Here is an 18703-nt window from a genome sequence, read left to right as displayed (position 1 = left end):
CTGATTAAGCTTCATAATAAAATCAATCAATTCATGAATTCATTATGGTTGTGATCTATTTTAAGCTGAGCACACGCTGCATTCCAGCTGTACTGCTGCACAGCTTTTACTGCACACTTCTGTGCTTAATAACCGCACTTTTGCCTTCCTAGAGCAATCTCCATATAATGTACTGTATAGGCCTGAACATGCTCCACGATACATGATATACTCATCGCTATGTTACCCGGAAATGCTGTCTTTCACCTTCGGTAGTCGATAGTGCAATACCGAGTTTGTATTGGAACCATGACTACCAGCTCGAGCAACTGCTCAGTGCTCACATATTAATTGCGCGTATATCATTATAATATAATCAATCCTCTCATCCCTTACAATGCTCTTACTTCAGCAATATCTCAAGCCAAATCGAGGTAAGATATAAAAGTGAATAAATTGAAATCCGCTGTACTGGCATTGCATAAAATTAAATATTCTACTTCTGTACGATATAAAACTGTAGACGTTAATATACGCGTATACTAACCTCAGCAAAAGATTCAATAAACTAAACCACAAACTATGAACTTAAATTAGTTGTGCCTCGTAATCTAATAGATGAACTACTAAAAATGAAGAGTGTTGTAACTGATTAACTACAACGTAGAGCATCGGCACTAACCTCAGCAAAGATAAACTATACTACAAACTATTCAATCAGTTGTACTGTACTGTAATTTGATAGATATACTGCGTAAAAATGAAGAATGTTGCAACTGACCAACTGCAACGTAGAGCATCGACACTAACTTCAGCAAAGATAAACTATACTACAAACTATTCAATCAGTTATGCCTTGTACTGTAATCTGATAGATATACTGCGTAAAAATGAAGAATGTTGTAACTGACCAACTGCAACGTAGAGCATCGACACTAACCTCAGCAAAGATAAACTATACTACAAACTATTCAATCAGTTGTGCTGTAATTTGATAGATATACTGCGTAAAAATGAAGAATGTTGCAACTGACTAACTGCAACGTAGAGCATCGACACTAACCTCAGCAAAGATAAACTATACTACAAACTATTCAATCAGTTGTGCTGTAATTTGATAGATATACTGCGTAAAAATAAAGAATGTTGTAACTGACTAACTACAACGTAGAGCAACGACACTAACCTCAGCAAAGATAAACTATACTACAAACTATTCAATCAGTTGTGCTGTGTACTGTAATCTGATAGATATACTGCGTAAAAATAAAGAATGTTGTAACTGACTAACTACAACGTAGAGCAACGACACTAACCTCAGCAAAGATAAAACTAAACTACAAACTATTCAATCAGTTATGCCTTGTACTGTAATCTGATAGATATACTGCGTAAAAATGAAGAATGTTGCAACTGACTAACTACAACGTAGAGCATCAACACTAACCTCAGCAAAGATAAAACTAAACTACAAGCTATTCAATCAGTTATGCCTTGTACTGTAATCTGATAGATATACTGCGTAAAAATGAAGAATGTTGTAACTGACCAACTGCAACGTAGAGCATCGACACTAACCTCAGCAAAGATAAACTATACTACAAACTATTCAATCAGTTGTACTGTAATCGGATAGATATACTGCATAAAAATGAAGAATATTGTAACTGACTAACTGCTACGTAGAGCATGTAAATAATATCGACATTATCGATGATGTATAAACATGGAGCTAATCCATTTAATTAAGTTGCACCTGGCAATCTGATAAAATGTGCTGTGTAGAATTGAATATGGCTGTTGGAATGTAAACATGTTTCCAGTTGTCGGTTAGTTTCCACTCTGTCTTCTGTACACTTTACTAAAGAAAATTTTCAATCAGATATCGTAGCCTAACCGAGCTTGGAAGGATACCCCCGTCAAGAATTTATTCACAATCACCATTACTAACCCTGGCTGTTGGCTATCTATCATTACGTAATCTTGCATTGGCATTGACTACGAATAACAGGGCAAACTTAGCTACCAGTATATTTACTGCTAAAATGGCTGATTCTACGTGTAAAAGATCTATCGATCCAGAAACAAGCCAGGTATTTCCTAGCTAAAATCAATCCTTTTAATGGTATTCGTTTAGAAACGAATAAGTACATGACCTAGAATATAACAATCATTGCAAGAGATTCTAGTAAGATCACAATATTCATACACTACCTTTTCATTATGGAAAGATATCGTAATATGGCAATTTGATCATATTATTTCTATTCGATGTTATTCAAAATTTTTTTATAAACATCATACACAGTGGTTAAGCTCGAGTCTATAACCCTACAATTAATTAAACTATCACTAAGTATTATGGTAGTAATTTATTCTAATCTGCGTATTTTTTAGCCAATGCAAGACAGAAAAAAACGTAAAGCAGCTGCGAAAGAAAAGAAAAAGGGATTTGGGGAAGAAATCCTTCAAGAAACCAATTATTACATAGAAAATGGTAAGACACTGATAGTAATTACAGTACCAAAGAATATAATGTCAGCAAGCATCTGCCAAATTTGATACAATCAAATTGTATACGTTCACATTATAATAGCCTTTATTTTTAGTAGATTATAAAATGATACTGTAGCTTGAATGGAAACAATTTGATCATTTTTGTACCATTTCACAATTGCGTGAAAATTAAAGCGATTTATGTACAGTATATTATATTGTTAAATACTAAATAAATACTCAAATATAATCCATTAACTATAGGTTTACGTCATATAAGACCTTACAATTTCACTTTTACAACTCACGCGAAGGGACGATGGGTTGGCAAGAAGTTAATCGACATTTTCAAAAATGAATTCAGCTCTAGCCCAGTGGAATACTATGTATAGTATACAGTAGACTGATGATTTACTATATAGAGTGATGATAATGACACAGTCAATTATAATTTTTATCACTTCTTATATTGTATCATAATCGATTTAATGACTGATATGGATATTATCCTGCACGCTAATCCTAGATAAACGCAATACAGAATGGGAAAATAACAGGTCAGTTTATGATAGAATTTTAAACATTGTGCTTATCCTTATTACTTAAGTTCGCTTCTATTAATCTAAATAGTGTCTTACTTAAGAAATTTATTCGTTGAGGTGGTAATTTACGATCTTTAAATATATTAGAAATGTAGCAATTATTTGAAAGCGCTATTAGCTATATTGTATCGTCCAAGAATAAGTAATAAAATCTAAGGAACTCATTTTTATCTCACACAAGTATATAATCTATTCAGATGTGAGTCGGTCACTGCAATTTATAAACTTTTAATCCAATGACAGTTAACAACAAGATTCCCTCAGCAAATACAATAGTCCGAGATAATGATGTTATTCGTAACACGGTCCATAGGTAATTAAAATCTTATTTCAAAGCTTATAACGTTTAAATCTGTAGTTTAATTATAAAAGCAATTTAATAATATTAAAACGGTGTCTCTAAGTCTCTATCCGATAATAGGCTCTTGATTTTATTGTAAGTCCAGACATTCTCTACATCATAGTAAAGAATAATCATAACTCATCACCTTCGAGTTAACAATTAATTATGAACTAAATAAATATATAATTAATAAAATCATGTCAAATTTTAGATCAACTTTTTCCAATTTACAACGTCCCGTTATCTTCTTAATAGTACTAAAGAATATAAATTTTATTATAACTATCTTAAAAATTGAACTTAGTTCAAATGTAACAGCACCTTCAGATATATTGTACCTATTTTCCATTAAGTGACTTAGCCTAATTGTCTATTACAGACATGAACCACCGGTTACAGCAAATCCAATACAAATTATAAAAATGGACGATGACATTGTTGTAATTAACAAGCCAGCATCTATACCGGTAAACGAAACAATGCCAGATATCATAATTTTGCGAAAGAAATCTTTTTACTTAGTTTTTATATTCTTAACCTGTAGTAACTAAATCACTCTTAAACAAAATTGTAACCAATTAACAATATTACTAGATTAGGCAGCTAATTCGTCTAGGTTACATACATCCTATAACGATGTGATACCACTGCTAAACATGTCATAATTGATGATATATTGCACGATTAATAATTTATATCTTAAATTATCATATTAACTTTCTGTCATTAGGTACATCCTTGTGGACGTTATCGACATAACTCGGTGGTATTCATGCTTGCTAGAGATTACGGATTACAAAATTTACATAGTTAGTATTATTATTTAGGAATGCAGATATTTAACTTAATGACATGCTAAATACTAAAGATAACCTATTACTTTGTGTGACATATTTGCATGGATACAGCCATTCATCGATTAGACCGTTTAACTTCTGGAATATTAATATTCGCCAGGTATCACTATTTCGTCGTAAATTTGTAATTTATAGAACAATTAAAATTTCAAGAGATTAATGTTTAACATACGATAAAAACTTAATTGAAAACATTAATTACTAAAAGAACACTTCAGAAAGCTCAAGAATTAGAAAAGCAAGTTCGTGATAGGCAGATTGAAAAACAGTATGTTTGTCGAGTCGACGGAGAATTTCCAACGTACGTTTATACTAGTATATGTACTGTATAATTAAAAACATAATTGCAGTTAATCATATTAAAGGCAGTTATTCATTCCATCCATAGAGAAACTATCGATTGTAAAGAACCGATTGATGTAGTTTCGCATAAACTTGGAGTTTGTCGTGTAAGTCCTAAAGGTAAAAGCTGCCAAACTATATTTCAACGCCTTTCTTACAATGGTAAAACCAGTCTGGTAAAGTGTAAGTTATATTAGTTAACAATCTTTTATAGTTGTACGCTTTACCTTCTGAAAGTCTACATATGTATAACACTTTTAACATTTTTCATTACAGGTATTCCGCTTACAGGTCGAATGCACCAAATCCGTGTACATTTACAATGGCTAGGTTACCCGATTGTAAATGATCCAATTTATAACCATGAAGCCTGGGGTCCTAACAAAGGCAAAGCTGGCCATATAGATAAAGATGTTGATAGCGTAAGGCACAGCTAATAAAATAATCTGATAATGCTAACAGAATATGTGTAAAGTAAATCAACGTGATCACTCTTGGTCATTCGCAATGGATACCTCTATTTCAGATTGTTCTGACATTACTACAGTTTCACCGACACGACAATGTGATTCCAAAACAAGTGGATGAAATTAAGAACTTGGATAGCGTAGATGAATTGGACAAAGATAACTCTTCATCCTCGTCACAAAATTGCGAAAATATTAGTCAAGTTAGACAGCATCAAGATAATAAATCCGAATCACACATTACTACCGAAAAAATTCAAGCTAGTGAAGATGTAAATCAATCCCCGATGGTATCCCCATTAGAGAATAATGTCCATCAAGACTGCGTTGAATGTCGATTAACGTACAAAGATCCTACACCTGAAGAAATGGTTTTATGGTTACATGCTTTAAAATATAAAGTAAGTAATGTAATACAAAATAGCCCATTCCTTCTAGAACCGGAAATGATACTCCCTATTCTTAAACATAATTTAGGGACCAGACTGGGAGTTCGAAGCCAAACTACCGGAATGGTCTTTGGATAACTTATAACTGCTAAAATATTGATGACAATGATCACATTTGTAAATGTGATAACTAAAATTATTTGGGCGATCATTGTCATATCGAATATCCAAGTCTGCTAATACCGTAATAATTCCTTTCCTACTGATCAGTACTTTACATGAAGTAATTCTAAACTATAGCAACTACAACTGTGTTATATGGTTAAAAATTTTTTTATACCACAAAAAATAATATAGTATTATTTAGAAATGTACAAAGATCTAATCAGGTGAATCGAATAAAGTAGCCGCAGATAGAGCGCAATACTATTCATTAACTAGATTACAAATTTACCGATATAACTTACTAACTTCAACTTAATTAAAAATTTAACATACTCGTAAAATGGCGGTAAATAATTACAGTTTATTGATAATATCTATTTCATAATATTCATAACAAGTATTTATTACAGTTTGCCTTAATTTGAAGATGACTTTAATTTACTGTAACGATAAATATTCTATTTTAAAATTAAGTGTGTTAGCGTATCACAAATCAGTAGTACATGGCCTTTAATTACCAAACGGATTATATAATTCAAGATAATGCAAAGTCATTTTCAATTAAGAGTTATCAGTTTCTATTTTACAACGAGCGTTCAACAATGGTTTCCCAATCCACACATGTTAGACCGTCAGGGTGGTTACGGTTACGCCGTATTAATAAACCAATATATTAATTATACAGATGCAATCTAAATAAAACAAGTTTTCCTAAAAAAGTGGCACAGCAATAACTAGGTAGATACATCTAGCTGATTTTCATATCACAGGGTATGAAATATTACAAAGGTATTAGACAGTACAGCAATAAATATCATGGACATATGATATAGCGTGATTTACACTGTCGGTAATTTACCGTAGCTAACTCCGAAAGGCATTGCAATATGACAAAGAAGATGTAAAATCAGAGTAACTTGATAACCGTAATGCAGTTATATCATTATGATCCTTTATGATACACAACTGCATCGTAAAATAGAAAATTTTTATATTGCAATTGCATATATATCGATAAACATTTGCAATGAAAAATTCATGTTGTTTATTAGAATTCTAAATTTTAAATTAAGATCGATAAAGTTGATTAAAAATGTTGATACCAAATATATCTTCAAAGCTAATCGCTATCATACGTACATTAAGGATAAGAAGAGTACTGTTAAAACTTTTACGACGCTATCATTTATTACTTGATACCAGCGATACAGGCTACTACGTAATAATTTCCAGCGTCCAACAACTTAATTAATGAGTCTGTTATGACACGAGTCGTTCCAATTCATTGCAAGAACGTAAAGTCATTGTCTTATATTCTTCTATTTTTTTCTCATCTCCCCAAAGCTTCGCTTGGTGAATCAATAGTTCCCCTAATTAACATGAAAGCTGTAAGTATTTACTAAGCACATAAATAAATGAACAGTTTAACTGTTTCATATTACAACATACGTTGTCGCTTATCCCGCCAGCATCTTTCTTGCAACAGTCCTAAGTACTCTCTTTTTACATCATTTTCAATTTCGTATATCTTGGCAGAATCGAACTTACGTTCAAAATTACTAGCAACATAATAGCTAACACCATCAGCAGTAGATCGTTGCTGAGGATAATACCTACAAATGCGTTAAGTCATCGTATCATTCAAATGTAAAACAAAATTAAAAAATAGAACTTATATTGAACAATGCAATACATTGAGGCATTGCAGAAAATTTAGTCAACTTACAAAGAACGAGATAAACTATAAGGAGATGGATCCACTAGTAAAGGGCTTATTACGCCCATTAAAAACAATATTAATATAGGCACAAATTGCAAAGCTGGAAGCCAATTAAATGTCTGCATAAAAAATTTAAAATAAAGTAATAAGAGATTAGCAAGTAAATTCTAGAAAATAGGCGACTATCGGAAACGCGCGCACTTTCAAATAAGTTACTACTCTAAATACAAGCAGAAATCATCAAACATAACGCTAATTACTCTCAGTACAGTACATAGCCAACGATAGAATATAAATAAATACAATATTCTGTACAATGTATTGTATACTACTCGCAAATTTTTATTCATGTGATGAGGGCATCTAACCCCAGATACGAAAATAAGTGTTAGTTGTACGAAGTTGCACCATCGTAAAATGAAATATGCGTAATGTTATTTTATTCACTTCTTAGGAAAAAATCATACACCAAATTATTACATAATATACCGTAAACCAAAGATACAGCTAAATACTTTCAAAGCTGCTATACCATTAATGACTATTTAATATAATATAAATTATTTCAGTAAATAACAGAACTTACAGCTGGTTCTTCTTGTTCCTGATGATATCTAGGGCGACTACTACGTCGATGATTCCTATGAACATATACACGCCCTAAAATGGAGAAGCATACGTGCCCAATTATTCAAGATTTTTAACTTTTAATTTTATTAATTACCCCATCACTTTCATGGCAAGAATTATATGATTGGGGCAAATTTAGTGATGTATCATTAGTTTAAAACTTTAAAATATTTAATGTATCAACAGGTATAGCTTTGTCAAGCACAAAATTACAGCTACTTAATTGTCAGATTACACCATTACGCATAAAAAAATCTTTATTTGAAATCATATGGCAATTAACAAGCATTAACAACAGCGGTATAATGGGCACAACATACCTCCTGAAGGAAAGCTACCTCCGAAGAACATATTAAATAAATCCTCTGGCGAAATATCAGCTAAATTAGCCAAAAAATATTATTAAAGTAAAATATTTTCTCCGTAAGATATAGATGTAACGATCAGTTACAAAACTATCGCAATGCCTCATGATACAATTAAACTTACATTCAAAATCATTAGTATAATATTCACGATAATGCTGTGTTGGAACATCTTTTTCCTCTCCGAATTGATCATAACGACGCCTCTTCTGATCATCATTTAGTACTCCGAATGCATTACTAACAGCTATTAAAAGATGTCGTTTATTAAAAGTTTGCCATTGCACAAAAGTTCAAGGTAATACATCATCAGCCATACTAGAGTTGTACTGACAGTATACTGCCCGGTAACGAAAACAGCAAAACTCTTTGATAACTACTTCAAAACAATGCAGTACCGTATAACAAGATTGAGGTTACCATATTCTTTTAGACTTTAATATCAGCTGTAGACTACTAAGCTAATGGTGTAGTATCGCAATAGGTAATAGACTTCATATAGCTTAATCGACGCAAATTGCTAAAGTCATACCTTTAAAAGCTTCTGAAGCACCAGGTGCCACATTTTTATCAGGATGTAGTTGTAGAGCCAACTATATGAAGTGATCAAAAATTGCTTTCAATTACAACCATATCGTATTTTAACTAAAAACTGATGATGATTTTTAAATATGAGTGTTATATAAAAGCAATCTATACGTAGTACTAATGAGGTACAACGCGATTAAGTTAATGTGAACAATCTTATGCATCATGAATGTGATATTTTTCTGGCATTAGAATTCCTTCTCTTGCCCAACAACGTGTGATTACAGGTATATACGTAGTATTAAAGAGGTACAACGCGATTAAGTTAATACGAACAATCGTATGCGTCATGAATGTGACATTTTTCTAGCATTATAGATTTCCTTTTCTTGCCCAACAACGTATGATTACAGGTATATACGATAGCGAGTTACTGTATACTGAATTTAATTCAAAACTAATAGATAAACGAGACTTTAAGCTGATTATTAGATCATGATTGCACATTGTCAGCGTTTACCTTTCTATATGCTTTCTTCAAATCAACCTTGGTAGCATCTTTCTCTACGCCAAGTATTTGATAATAATCTTTACAAGTTTTGATTCTGTAGTATAAAGGATTATCGCACAACATTACAAAAATTAGGCCAAGATTATTTAATACGTAACTCTAAATCACGCATATTGCATATATTAAATTAGATGATATACTCCGATAGCAAGGTCGTCTATTAGTCATCAGAGTATTGCATTTAACTTTAGAATTTAATATATAATAAATATTTGGTAATCATTTATGCAACAAAAACCTTTTGACAGCATCTAGCTGTTCTGGAGTATAATTCTTCTTTTGATTACTATCTGCTGTGTTATCTTCTCTTTGATTAGTCCTTACTTTCCTATTTCTAATATTATTATTTTCAGGAGTTTCTTTCTTATTACTGCCATCACTTTTGGATCGTTCATTAATTTCATGTAATAACTCTAAAAATTAAAGCATCAATGACAAAATCAAGACAACATGTCGTAATAGGGTATAGGCAATACGACTTACTAAAACATAATGCTGTGTCGTAACAGGATAGAATCTATTTTTGATGGATATCAATACATCAACTATTGAACAAGTTGACTATGCGGGGAACTAAATTTTGAACCCATGCTTGACTACATTCCTACCGTTTGCTATAGCAATAAGATAGACTTTTCAATAAGTAATCAATCACACATTATAACATCGTACAATGCATCATAAAATAGTAACTCGGACAGTACATGCTCATTCATTAGTTTAATGGCTAAACTTCAATGTCGAACTCTGTTTGGAAATGATGCAGCTTTATTGTTATCCCTCTCATTACCAGACACTCGAATTATTATCTTTGATAGTGATAGAAATGGGATCCCTTGACATTTTTAGTTGGTATTTCGTCCATTTCAGTTATAACTTTATCACTGATTTTATACTGTCACCATTTAAACCTGTAGAGTCATCTAACATACGGAGAATTACTACCCGCATTCCAATTACCATCCTTGTATGATAGAGTATGTATTGCGTAAGAGACGAAGTGAGTACGATAACATATTCCACTTTACTGCAAGTTTCTGTATCTTAATAAAGCATCAGCCTCTTATCTTATTTAATTAGCTATACCATTAGTAAGAAACCGATGTGGTACAACTATTAATTTTCAAATGGCCAAGATTATTGAAAGGGTTACTAAGCATAACCGGGGACATTTCAAGAGAGAAGTCCCTAGTACAGTATAACTATCCTACCGATGTGATATGAAAATGATGGACTGCCACAACAGAGCACTGCAGACTGTTTTCCATCATCGTTGTAGTTTTACAATTTCAGTAAGAAATGATTATTTTTATAAGCTAGGCTGGCTAGATGTCAGCTACTGGTTAACTACTCAATGATGATAATTAATTCGATAGCTTTACAACAAGCATCAACATACACGACAGTACTCGAAGACAGTACTAGGCTATTGTAATATATCTATCATATCAATGTTATTGCTATGGATGACACTGATACAAAATTTATTATCCTGGCGATCAATATAGCATATCTAAATTTTACAACATCTAAAAGTACGATCAAATCCCCTTACTAACAGTCAAAGTAATAGTCATCCGTGTTGACGACAACATACAAAACGGCCCTTTCCAACCTTTATCTTACCGTATGCTACAGCACCTTCTCAACACTCAATTAATCATCTTGCATTGACGAAAACTATAGCCTATAGTCTCCTCCGACTATCGAGTAAGAGTATTAGCAATTAAGAAGAAGGATCATACTATTATCCACTTTGTACAGTCATGTACCCAATATCCAATGGTAGTTTGTTAACAATAATCATCATGGATAGATAGCGAGCGATAAGATGGCCGAAGTGATTTCCTTTCCATGATTGCCATTCTAAGTAGACTGTACAGTAAGTAAGAATACGTAGATTGTCGGTTCATAAAGAACAGTATCTATCCACACTAACACCAAGCTGATTCCATTAATGTATCTTACACCTTGGGCTGATATTCCTATTACGACTACTATCGTCCTCATCACTCTTCCAATCTATCGATGAAGAATCGGTTTCTACGCAACCCTAGTGATGATCCATCGTGGTTGACACACAACTAGAGTGACGACAGCGAATGCGTAGTGGCCAGCCATTTCACCTCGCATTTGTCTACTTTTCTACCGTTTATTTGGCATAGAATTGCTTGACTGTAGCGACTATTCCATTACACTAACTTTAATGTGTATATTCTGTAGTCATGTCTATGATCATGGGTGTAAAAGATACCATCAACGTGTTGAACGCTACTGTATTGGAAAACGAGTAGAGTCCAGTATTGACTGGCTCCATTCACTGCCTTGTATTTGATAGCCGCATTGGTAAAATTGAGAAAATGAAATAATGTATGCAGAATAGATGATTTGATATGGAAAAAAATAATATACTATACCAGCAGCTGGCCTGGACGGATAGAGACGATTACTCTTGTTGGCAAATTTGAGAGCTTTCTCTAGGTTTCCCTCGAGAAACATTCTTTTTGCTAGAGATAGGCAACGCGAAGCCTCATCTTTATTGCCTTCCATTTTGGTACCGATATCGTCTGCCTCTGCGCATGGAGTGTGCGTACTATACCGTATACAGTCTGTACACCTGTCAAGTGAGTCAAGTGGTGACTGACACTGTACTGTAGTGTACTGTCGTGTGGTTGACTTGAGGCTTCACACTCACCTCGAGTCATAGCGCAGGACAAGCACAGTACCGGACATTGTGTGTAAAAGAGATGTCGTGATTGAGTGTGGTGATGTGTTAATAGAGTAAGTTGATTTTTTACGTCACGTACGACAACTGCTTTGGATATTTTGGGGAGCACTGGTACATTAAAATGGCGATGGACAGTGTGCTACTATGCTACAGTACTACAGTACAGTAGTACAGTGTACAGTACAGTACTCAAAAGTCCTCGAAAATGAATCAAGGACAATCTCAGCTCAGTCAGTCGTCGCGCTATCCAAGGTACTAAGTAAGAGCGAGCTGTACCACGTTGAGTATGAAATTTCATTACTCACATTCTACTGACTAGGGAGTACAGTCTTTTATAGTATTGTACTGTACAGTGTACACTGTACAGTAGAGTACTGTACAGTATTTTATAAGGTTTCGTGTCGAATTGGACATACAGTACTGTACACTGTACACTGTACACTGTACAGTACAGGCGTCATCCTAGGAAAAAAAATGGCTGGTGGACTTGATTATTTCCTAACCCTTACTTTATGTACTGTACAGTGCTGTACTTGTGCTTGTTAACTCGCCTGATATTATAACTAACTGACTACAGTATCATCAGGAACTACTGGAAAGAAGACAAAGGGGGATAGGAGACGATCGTCGGCAATACTGACCATCGGTAAGCGTACGCTATATACTGTACCACGACTACCTAATCTAGAAGGCCATACGCAACTGTATCGTCAGGACTACTAAAAAGAAAGAGGACTGGACAGAGAAACGACCACATTGCAAAATAATATGCAGGCTTATCATTTTTTGCCTCATTCTACTCCACGCTACCGAAGAAACCGCATACTATACTGCACAAAACCAAGCTAGCGGGCTAATAGCAGCTAATTTGCACGTCCAACGTAGACAGTATAGTGTACCGTTACAGATATGCGATACACTTGAAATGACCAGTAAAGCAAATAGCCTCGCCGTTGTTAGCATCGCCAACAATCAGGTCTAGCCTTTCCTATCCTGGTCTCGGCCTCTTTCTTTTTTAGTAGTCCTTGGCAGAGTCTACAGTGTACAGTACATTTACTGTGCACTGTGTACAGTACTTACGACCGTACTCCGCTAGCAGGTTGATTTTGCGCAGTACGGCGCAAGGTTCCAGTCGTAGCGTACTGTAAAATGACTACTACCCATAAAAGTCAGCCTTCCTATTTTGGGAGCAGCTTTGGGCCGTGTCCACTGTCTAGTCCTTCTCTTGCGTTGGAGTGGACGCTAGTGGCTATGATGGCAACATACTGTTAGCTGCCTTGGACTGTCATTAAGTATACACTGGATTTTCTGGTCGTAGTACTGCATGGTTGTGGGCCGCCCCCCATACAGTACTAGCAGTAGAAAATGTTGAAAAACTTTCTTGTGTTACTACTACTGTACTGAGTGTACAGTGTACAGTGGTGTCAAAAAGCTGCACTGTACAGTGTACAGTACAGTCTATTCCTAAAAGTACGCCAAGTTACTGTACTGTACACTGTAATCCAGTACTATCGAGTATCTCGTACTACACCCAGCGAGCAGGCATTTACTAAGAGAAAAAACTCTCTCCTTCGTTTGGCTTACAACTTGCTCATCATCTGGGTACATCCATCAACCATAGCGTCTTGAATCAGTAGTATGACCGTAGGGTGAGGTGAAGTGGTATTTTTTCACCCCACTGTACCTTGAAGCGAACAATAGCTGTATCGTCCTGAATGAGTAGTACGACCGTAGGGTGAGGTGAAGTGGCATGTTTTCACCCCACTGTACCTTGAAGCCAACAATAGCTGTGTCGTCCTGAATGAGTAGTACGACCGTAGGGTGAGGTGAAGTGGCATGTTTTCACCCTACTGTACCTTGAAGCCAACAATAGCTGCGTCGTCGTGAATGAGTAGTACGACCGTAGGGTGAGGTGAAGTGGCATTTTTTCACCCCACTGTACCTTGAAGCCAACAATAGCTGTGGCGTCAACCTACTGTAACCGTGGCTGCTTGCGTTGCCATTCTAGCGCATACACTAGCTATCATAGAGAGCAGTAGAGTCAAGGGACGGTAGACGCTACACGCTTGACTTGCTTCAAGCTGACCCGTTGTGACCAGTTGACCTGCGCACAGGGTACAGTACAGCCAAGCATCGCGGTGGAAATTGTCACTTCACCCCAACGACAGGTACCGTACGTACTGTAGCTACAACATCATCACACAAGATGGCCGAAGCGGAAATTTATACCGGGACATCGGATCCTGCTAGCATGTCACCAGATAATGGCGCTAATAAGAACGGTGCTGAGAACGAAGAAGGGTAGATATCTAGAGTTTGTAATGGTAGAGAGTGTTGTTATTGACAGTTTTAGTGTGGATCTAAGTGGATTTTCTTTCAGTGGCAAATGGAGTTTACAAGTCTTGTACACTTGCTTCCTCTTTCCCCCCCCCCTTTCGCCTTGATGATACTCTTTTCTATACAGACGTTACAGTAGTCAGCAAGATGGAGAACGCTCAACCTAGATAACTCTCCTCTTTTTTTTCCATCACCTTTCAAGTGTTGTAGTACTTTCGGTTAGGACTAAAAACTTTCTTCATAGCTTAATAGCTTGATACCCTTGAATAGCCAAGAAATGAGCCAAAATCGATCCTTTGACCATAATACAATCAAGCAAAACGGACTTGCAACGATCGATAGCATGATCCCATACTGTACTAGGGTACAATCCTATTGTAGTGGTGTAGACGATCACTATGAAGAAGAAGAAAAATTTCCCACTGTTGGTCTACTTCCCAGAGTCAGAATTCCTTTTGTTAACGTTCATCGCTTCCTTTGCAACAAGTAAAATTTCCTTGACGATGCATTGAAAGACGAATAGTGACTGTAATGCTATCAAAAATTCGTCAATCGTAGTAATAGACTTTCTATGAGTCTTGAAAATAACCATCGACGTCTTGGACACCTTGTACAAACTGCAAACTTAATCATGGTCAAAGTCGTTCAAAATACTCCAATCGAAATCTTTCTACAGTATTCAAATCTCATCAGAAAGGAAGCACGTTAATAGTTTAACTTTTACTACAGTCAAAAATAAAAAAAAAAATAAACCCCAAAATCACAATCCAACTTGAAAAACTTCCATTAAACTTTCAACGGACACTCATCGGCCGCAATGGAGAACTCGTGATAGCGTATTCTCTTAATTAACGATCAAATCATCACATACGTCCCTAATGAAACGATTGAAACTGACAACTTTTCACCATATTCTTGTATCTTGAACATTGAAAGTGGTGTCGACTTAACATACAGTATACGTTTATCGAGCCATAATAGAAAATGTTCCTATAAAAAAATAGACACAATAACATGATGGGATGATACTCGTATCTGCTGGGTTAAAGAGAAAGACGTCTAGACCTTTTTACAACAACTCTCTCTTATACATGTAACGATAGATAATATCAATAAAGTAAATGTATTGTACAGTTGCTGTAGTCACTGTTATAATTTGTATCCATTTCAAGTCAACCGACCAACAGAGGTCTACATTAACTAATGGAAAACTCAACATTACTACGGTCTAAGCGTTACGTGCAAACGACATCAATAGACGGCATCCAATTATAAACAATGTAATCCTACTCGACAATATCGTTTTACCTTCCTTCAGAAAGTAGTAATCAAATTCAACAACACTTTAATCAACAGAATAGGTCTATTTATTAGTATAATAATTGTATTCAAGATAGAAATTACGAAACCCATTGGTTGCGTGTAGTACAGTCATCTACACCTTGCTAACTACTCACCTATAGCAAATGATCACCAACGATCGGTATGAATGTAGCGTTAATGGATACATCAAATTTAACGCACAATTGATCAAGACATGGATGAGGACTAGAGCCGCCAAATAAGAATACTGTAGCGTTATGAGATCTAAGCACTACTTGCATCTTGCCACTTTCCTGCATAATGTAGCATCATGCCACCATATGCATAGTCATAAATAAGAATACGTACATCATTTCGCCGTACTAATAATGACTTTTCTGTTCAATCTCTATAAATTCATCTCACAGCAAAATGTTCATTGGCGGCTTAAATTGGGAAACTACTGAAGGTAAAATGTATAATGCAATTGAAATCTCTTTTATCTTTATTATCGGCTAGAATTTTAAATTCGGATAAGCCATTCAATTTATCGCGATTTGTTTATTCCAACAAGTTGACATCCAAATTGATATCAATCTCTTTTGATTAATTATGTTAGAGGGATTACAAAAGTATTTTTCTAAATTTGGTACTATCGTAAGCTCAACAATTAAAAATGATCCAATAACTCACCGTTCAAGGTAAAGTCCATGTTATAGAATAGGAGTTTTTATTTTGAATCGTTATTTTACTAAATATCGACCCATGACTACAATCAATTAAGAGTATCATAATCGAAATTATTACAGGGGTTTCGCATTCGTGACTTTCGCTAATCCTGCTGACGTTGACAAGGTGATAACACAGAGCGTCCTTTCTGAGATCCCCTAACTAATAATACTCAGTGTTTCTTTAAAATTGTTTTCCATCTTTAGGTTCTCGAAAGTGGCCCACATCAGTTGGATAACAGAACTGTACGTATACGCGTAGAAGTACACAGTAGTGAATGATGACTGAAGAATCTATTATTGATTAATACGGCTATCATAACAATTTCTGATTCATTGACTGTTAATACAGGTTGATCCTAAACGTGCTTTACCTCTTCATAAACAAATACAACTTAAGGTAGGAAGATAAGACTTGTTTACTACACGTATTTTACATGTTTACCGGCTTTAAACTACTTCTTACCAGTACAGTTAGAGGAGTATTCATGGTATAATCTCTTCATGGATTATAAAATATGCTTTATTTCATTAGGGGCAACATAGAACTAAGAAGATATTTATTGGTGGCTTAGGTGCTGAACATACTGAAAGTAGCTTAAAAGAATTTTTTAGCGAATTTGGAAATGTAAGCAAACATAAACTTAACCGCTAGGCAAATGCGATTCAATTTAATTGTACACAACACAACATTAATATATTTCCAATAACATTAGATCTTGGATGTTGAGTTTGTTACTGATAAGCTTACAAGGAAACGTCGCGGTATGAACCTATCTTACTCGATTGGCATAAACAGTAGATTAGATTGTCTAACTTTTTTTACATTTTGTAGGTTTTTGCTTTTTAAGTTTTGATACCGAAGAAGCTGTAGATAAAGCTTGTGAAAAGCAATTTCATGTAGTCTCTGGGCGCCAGGTTCGTGAGATACAACAATAAAATGCTTGCTATTGTACTGTGTCATTTTCTTGTCCGTAATAATATTAGTGGCATTTTTCCTATTTTGCTAAATATGCAGGTGGAAATCAAACGTGCCACTCCAAAAGATCAAGCAAGCCGCGGTAAAAGCGCTCAATATTCTGGTTATCCTAATGCCCAGTACCAACAAGCTTACCCTAATTACTACCAAGGATATCCGTACGCTGCTTATCCTAGTTATACTACCACCGCTGCCTATGTAGGCTACCAAGCTGCTTATCCTGGAAATTATGGCTCTGCTGATTTTCAATACGGTAATACTAGCAGTCCTAATAGTACTGTGGCTAGTGGTGCAGGACGAGGACGAGAATCTGCGTCGTACCCAGGCGAGCATTATATTAACTAGTACTATTGCATATTTCTCAACTGTAACGCCATTAAACAATTGATTTTAAATATTGTAATATCTTCAACTTTGACAGACTCTAGCAGCCGTTATGGCCCAGTCAGAGCCGCTGGATATACTGGATCACAAGCATCCGGTTATCACCCTTACAGCCGATAAGACCTACGGCAACGAAGTTTTTCTCCCGCTTTTTTTTTGGTTTATTTCATTTTGAGGCCTTTCAGGCTCTCGGACTGTCTTGCGGTATCATTTTTTTTTATTTTGTTTCGTAGCTTTGTAATTCATATTTGCAAAGTTACCCCAAATTATAGCGTCGTATGATAAGATACGTAATAAAAATGTTTGACTTACGTATTCAATAACTGAATAAGCTTTTAACATTATTACTGCTAACCACTAACCTTGACAATCAGCTAATTAATAACGCAGCATAAATACGCGTTCAGTAAGATCGTACTGAGATGATTAATAATACTGTACGAATACAATACATACTAATCATTAATAGCTACAATGTATTACCAATTAGAACCAGTAATGTAGGTAAATCTTCTTACCGCAGTTGTTTACTTTGATAATCGATAATGCATAATACGATTACTATTCGGTAAAGTTTATCTACTGTGACTATTGCAGGAAATAGAATAACACTACAAATTAATCAGCTCTTTTAGTCGCTAAGACAAAGCGATAGTTAGCATCACTCAAAGCATCAATTTTCACCACCAAAATCATTATAGCTCATTAAGATTAACAGAAAAATAACTATATCAATCATTAACGTATAAATCAAGTAGTACTTGCTACAACGACTTCTCATTGGTGAAAAC

The 18703-nt window shown here is 35.0% G+C and overlaps 3 protein-coding genes across 3 annotated transcripts; 2 read left to right on the top strand and 1 right to left on the bottom strand.

Moving 5' to 3' along the window:
- Nucleotides 1–2430: 2430 nt before the first annotated feature.
- On the top strand, nucleotides 2431–5614 carry TRIADDRAFT_1807 (uncharacterized protein; the record flags this gene model as incomplete). The annotated part of the gene is made up of 12 exons (XM_002112048.1): nucleotides 2431–2476; nucleotides 2740–2861; nucleotides 3002–3032; nucleotides 3321–3390; nucleotides 3800–3887; nucleotides 4151–4229; nucleotides 4329–4377; nucleotides 4486–4578; nucleotides 4666–4802; nucleotides 4896–5041; nucleotides 5146–5487; nucleotides 5564–5614. Coding segments are annotated over 12 exons (1254 nt in total), but the record flags the coding sequence as incomplete, so codon positions are not given.
- A 1286-nt stretch (nucleotides 5615–6900) lies between these two features.
- TRIADDRAFT_55761 (uncharacterized protein) lies at nucleotides 6901–12004 on the bottom strand (the record flags this gene model as incomplete). Its single annotated transcript, XM_002111547.1, has 10 exons — nucleotides 6901–7010; nucleotides 7090–7253; nucleotides 7367–7479; nucleotides 7947–8020; nucleotides 8311–8370; nucleotides 8480–8602; nucleotides 8888–8948; nucleotides 9404–9488; nucleotides 9693–9867; nucleotides 11872–12004. The coding sequence occupies 10 exons, from the start codon at nucleotides 12002–12004 to the stop codon at nucleotides 6901–6903; spliced, it is 1098 nt and encodes a 365-aa protein (XP_002111583.1).
- A 2384-nt stretch (nucleotides 12005–14388) lies between these two features.
- TRIADDRAFT_63876 (uncharacterized protein) lies at nucleotides 14389–18138 on the top strand (the record flags this gene model as incomplete). The annotated part of the gene is made up of 12 exons (XM_002112047.1): nucleotides 14389–14483; nucleotides 14883–15005; nucleotides 16250–16290; nucleotides 16441–16522; nucleotides 16631–16676; nucleotides 16757–16795; nucleotides 16902–16949; nucleotides 17085–17177; nucleotides 17266–17314; nucleotides 17385–17467; nucleotides 17568–17781; nucleotides 17950–18138. 12 exons carry the CDS (start codon nucleotides 14389–14391, stop codon nucleotides 18030–18032), a joined length of 996 nt encoding a protein of 331 aa, XP_002112083.1. The 3' UTR covers nucleotides 18033–18138.
- Nucleotides 18139–18703: the final 565 nt, after the last annotated feature.

The sequence above is a fragment of the Trichoplax adhaerens genome, genomic scaffold (genome assembly GCF_000150275.1).
Source record: "Trichoplax adhaerens TRIADscaffold_4 genomic scaffold, whole genome shotgun sequence".
Taxonomy (NCBI): Eukaryota; Metazoa; Placozoa; class Uniplacotomia; order Trichoplacea; family Trichoplacidae; genus Trichoplax; species Trichoplax adhaerens.
Note: the sequence above shows the minus strand (reverse complement) of the source record. Positions and strands in the feature narration are given on the sequence as shown.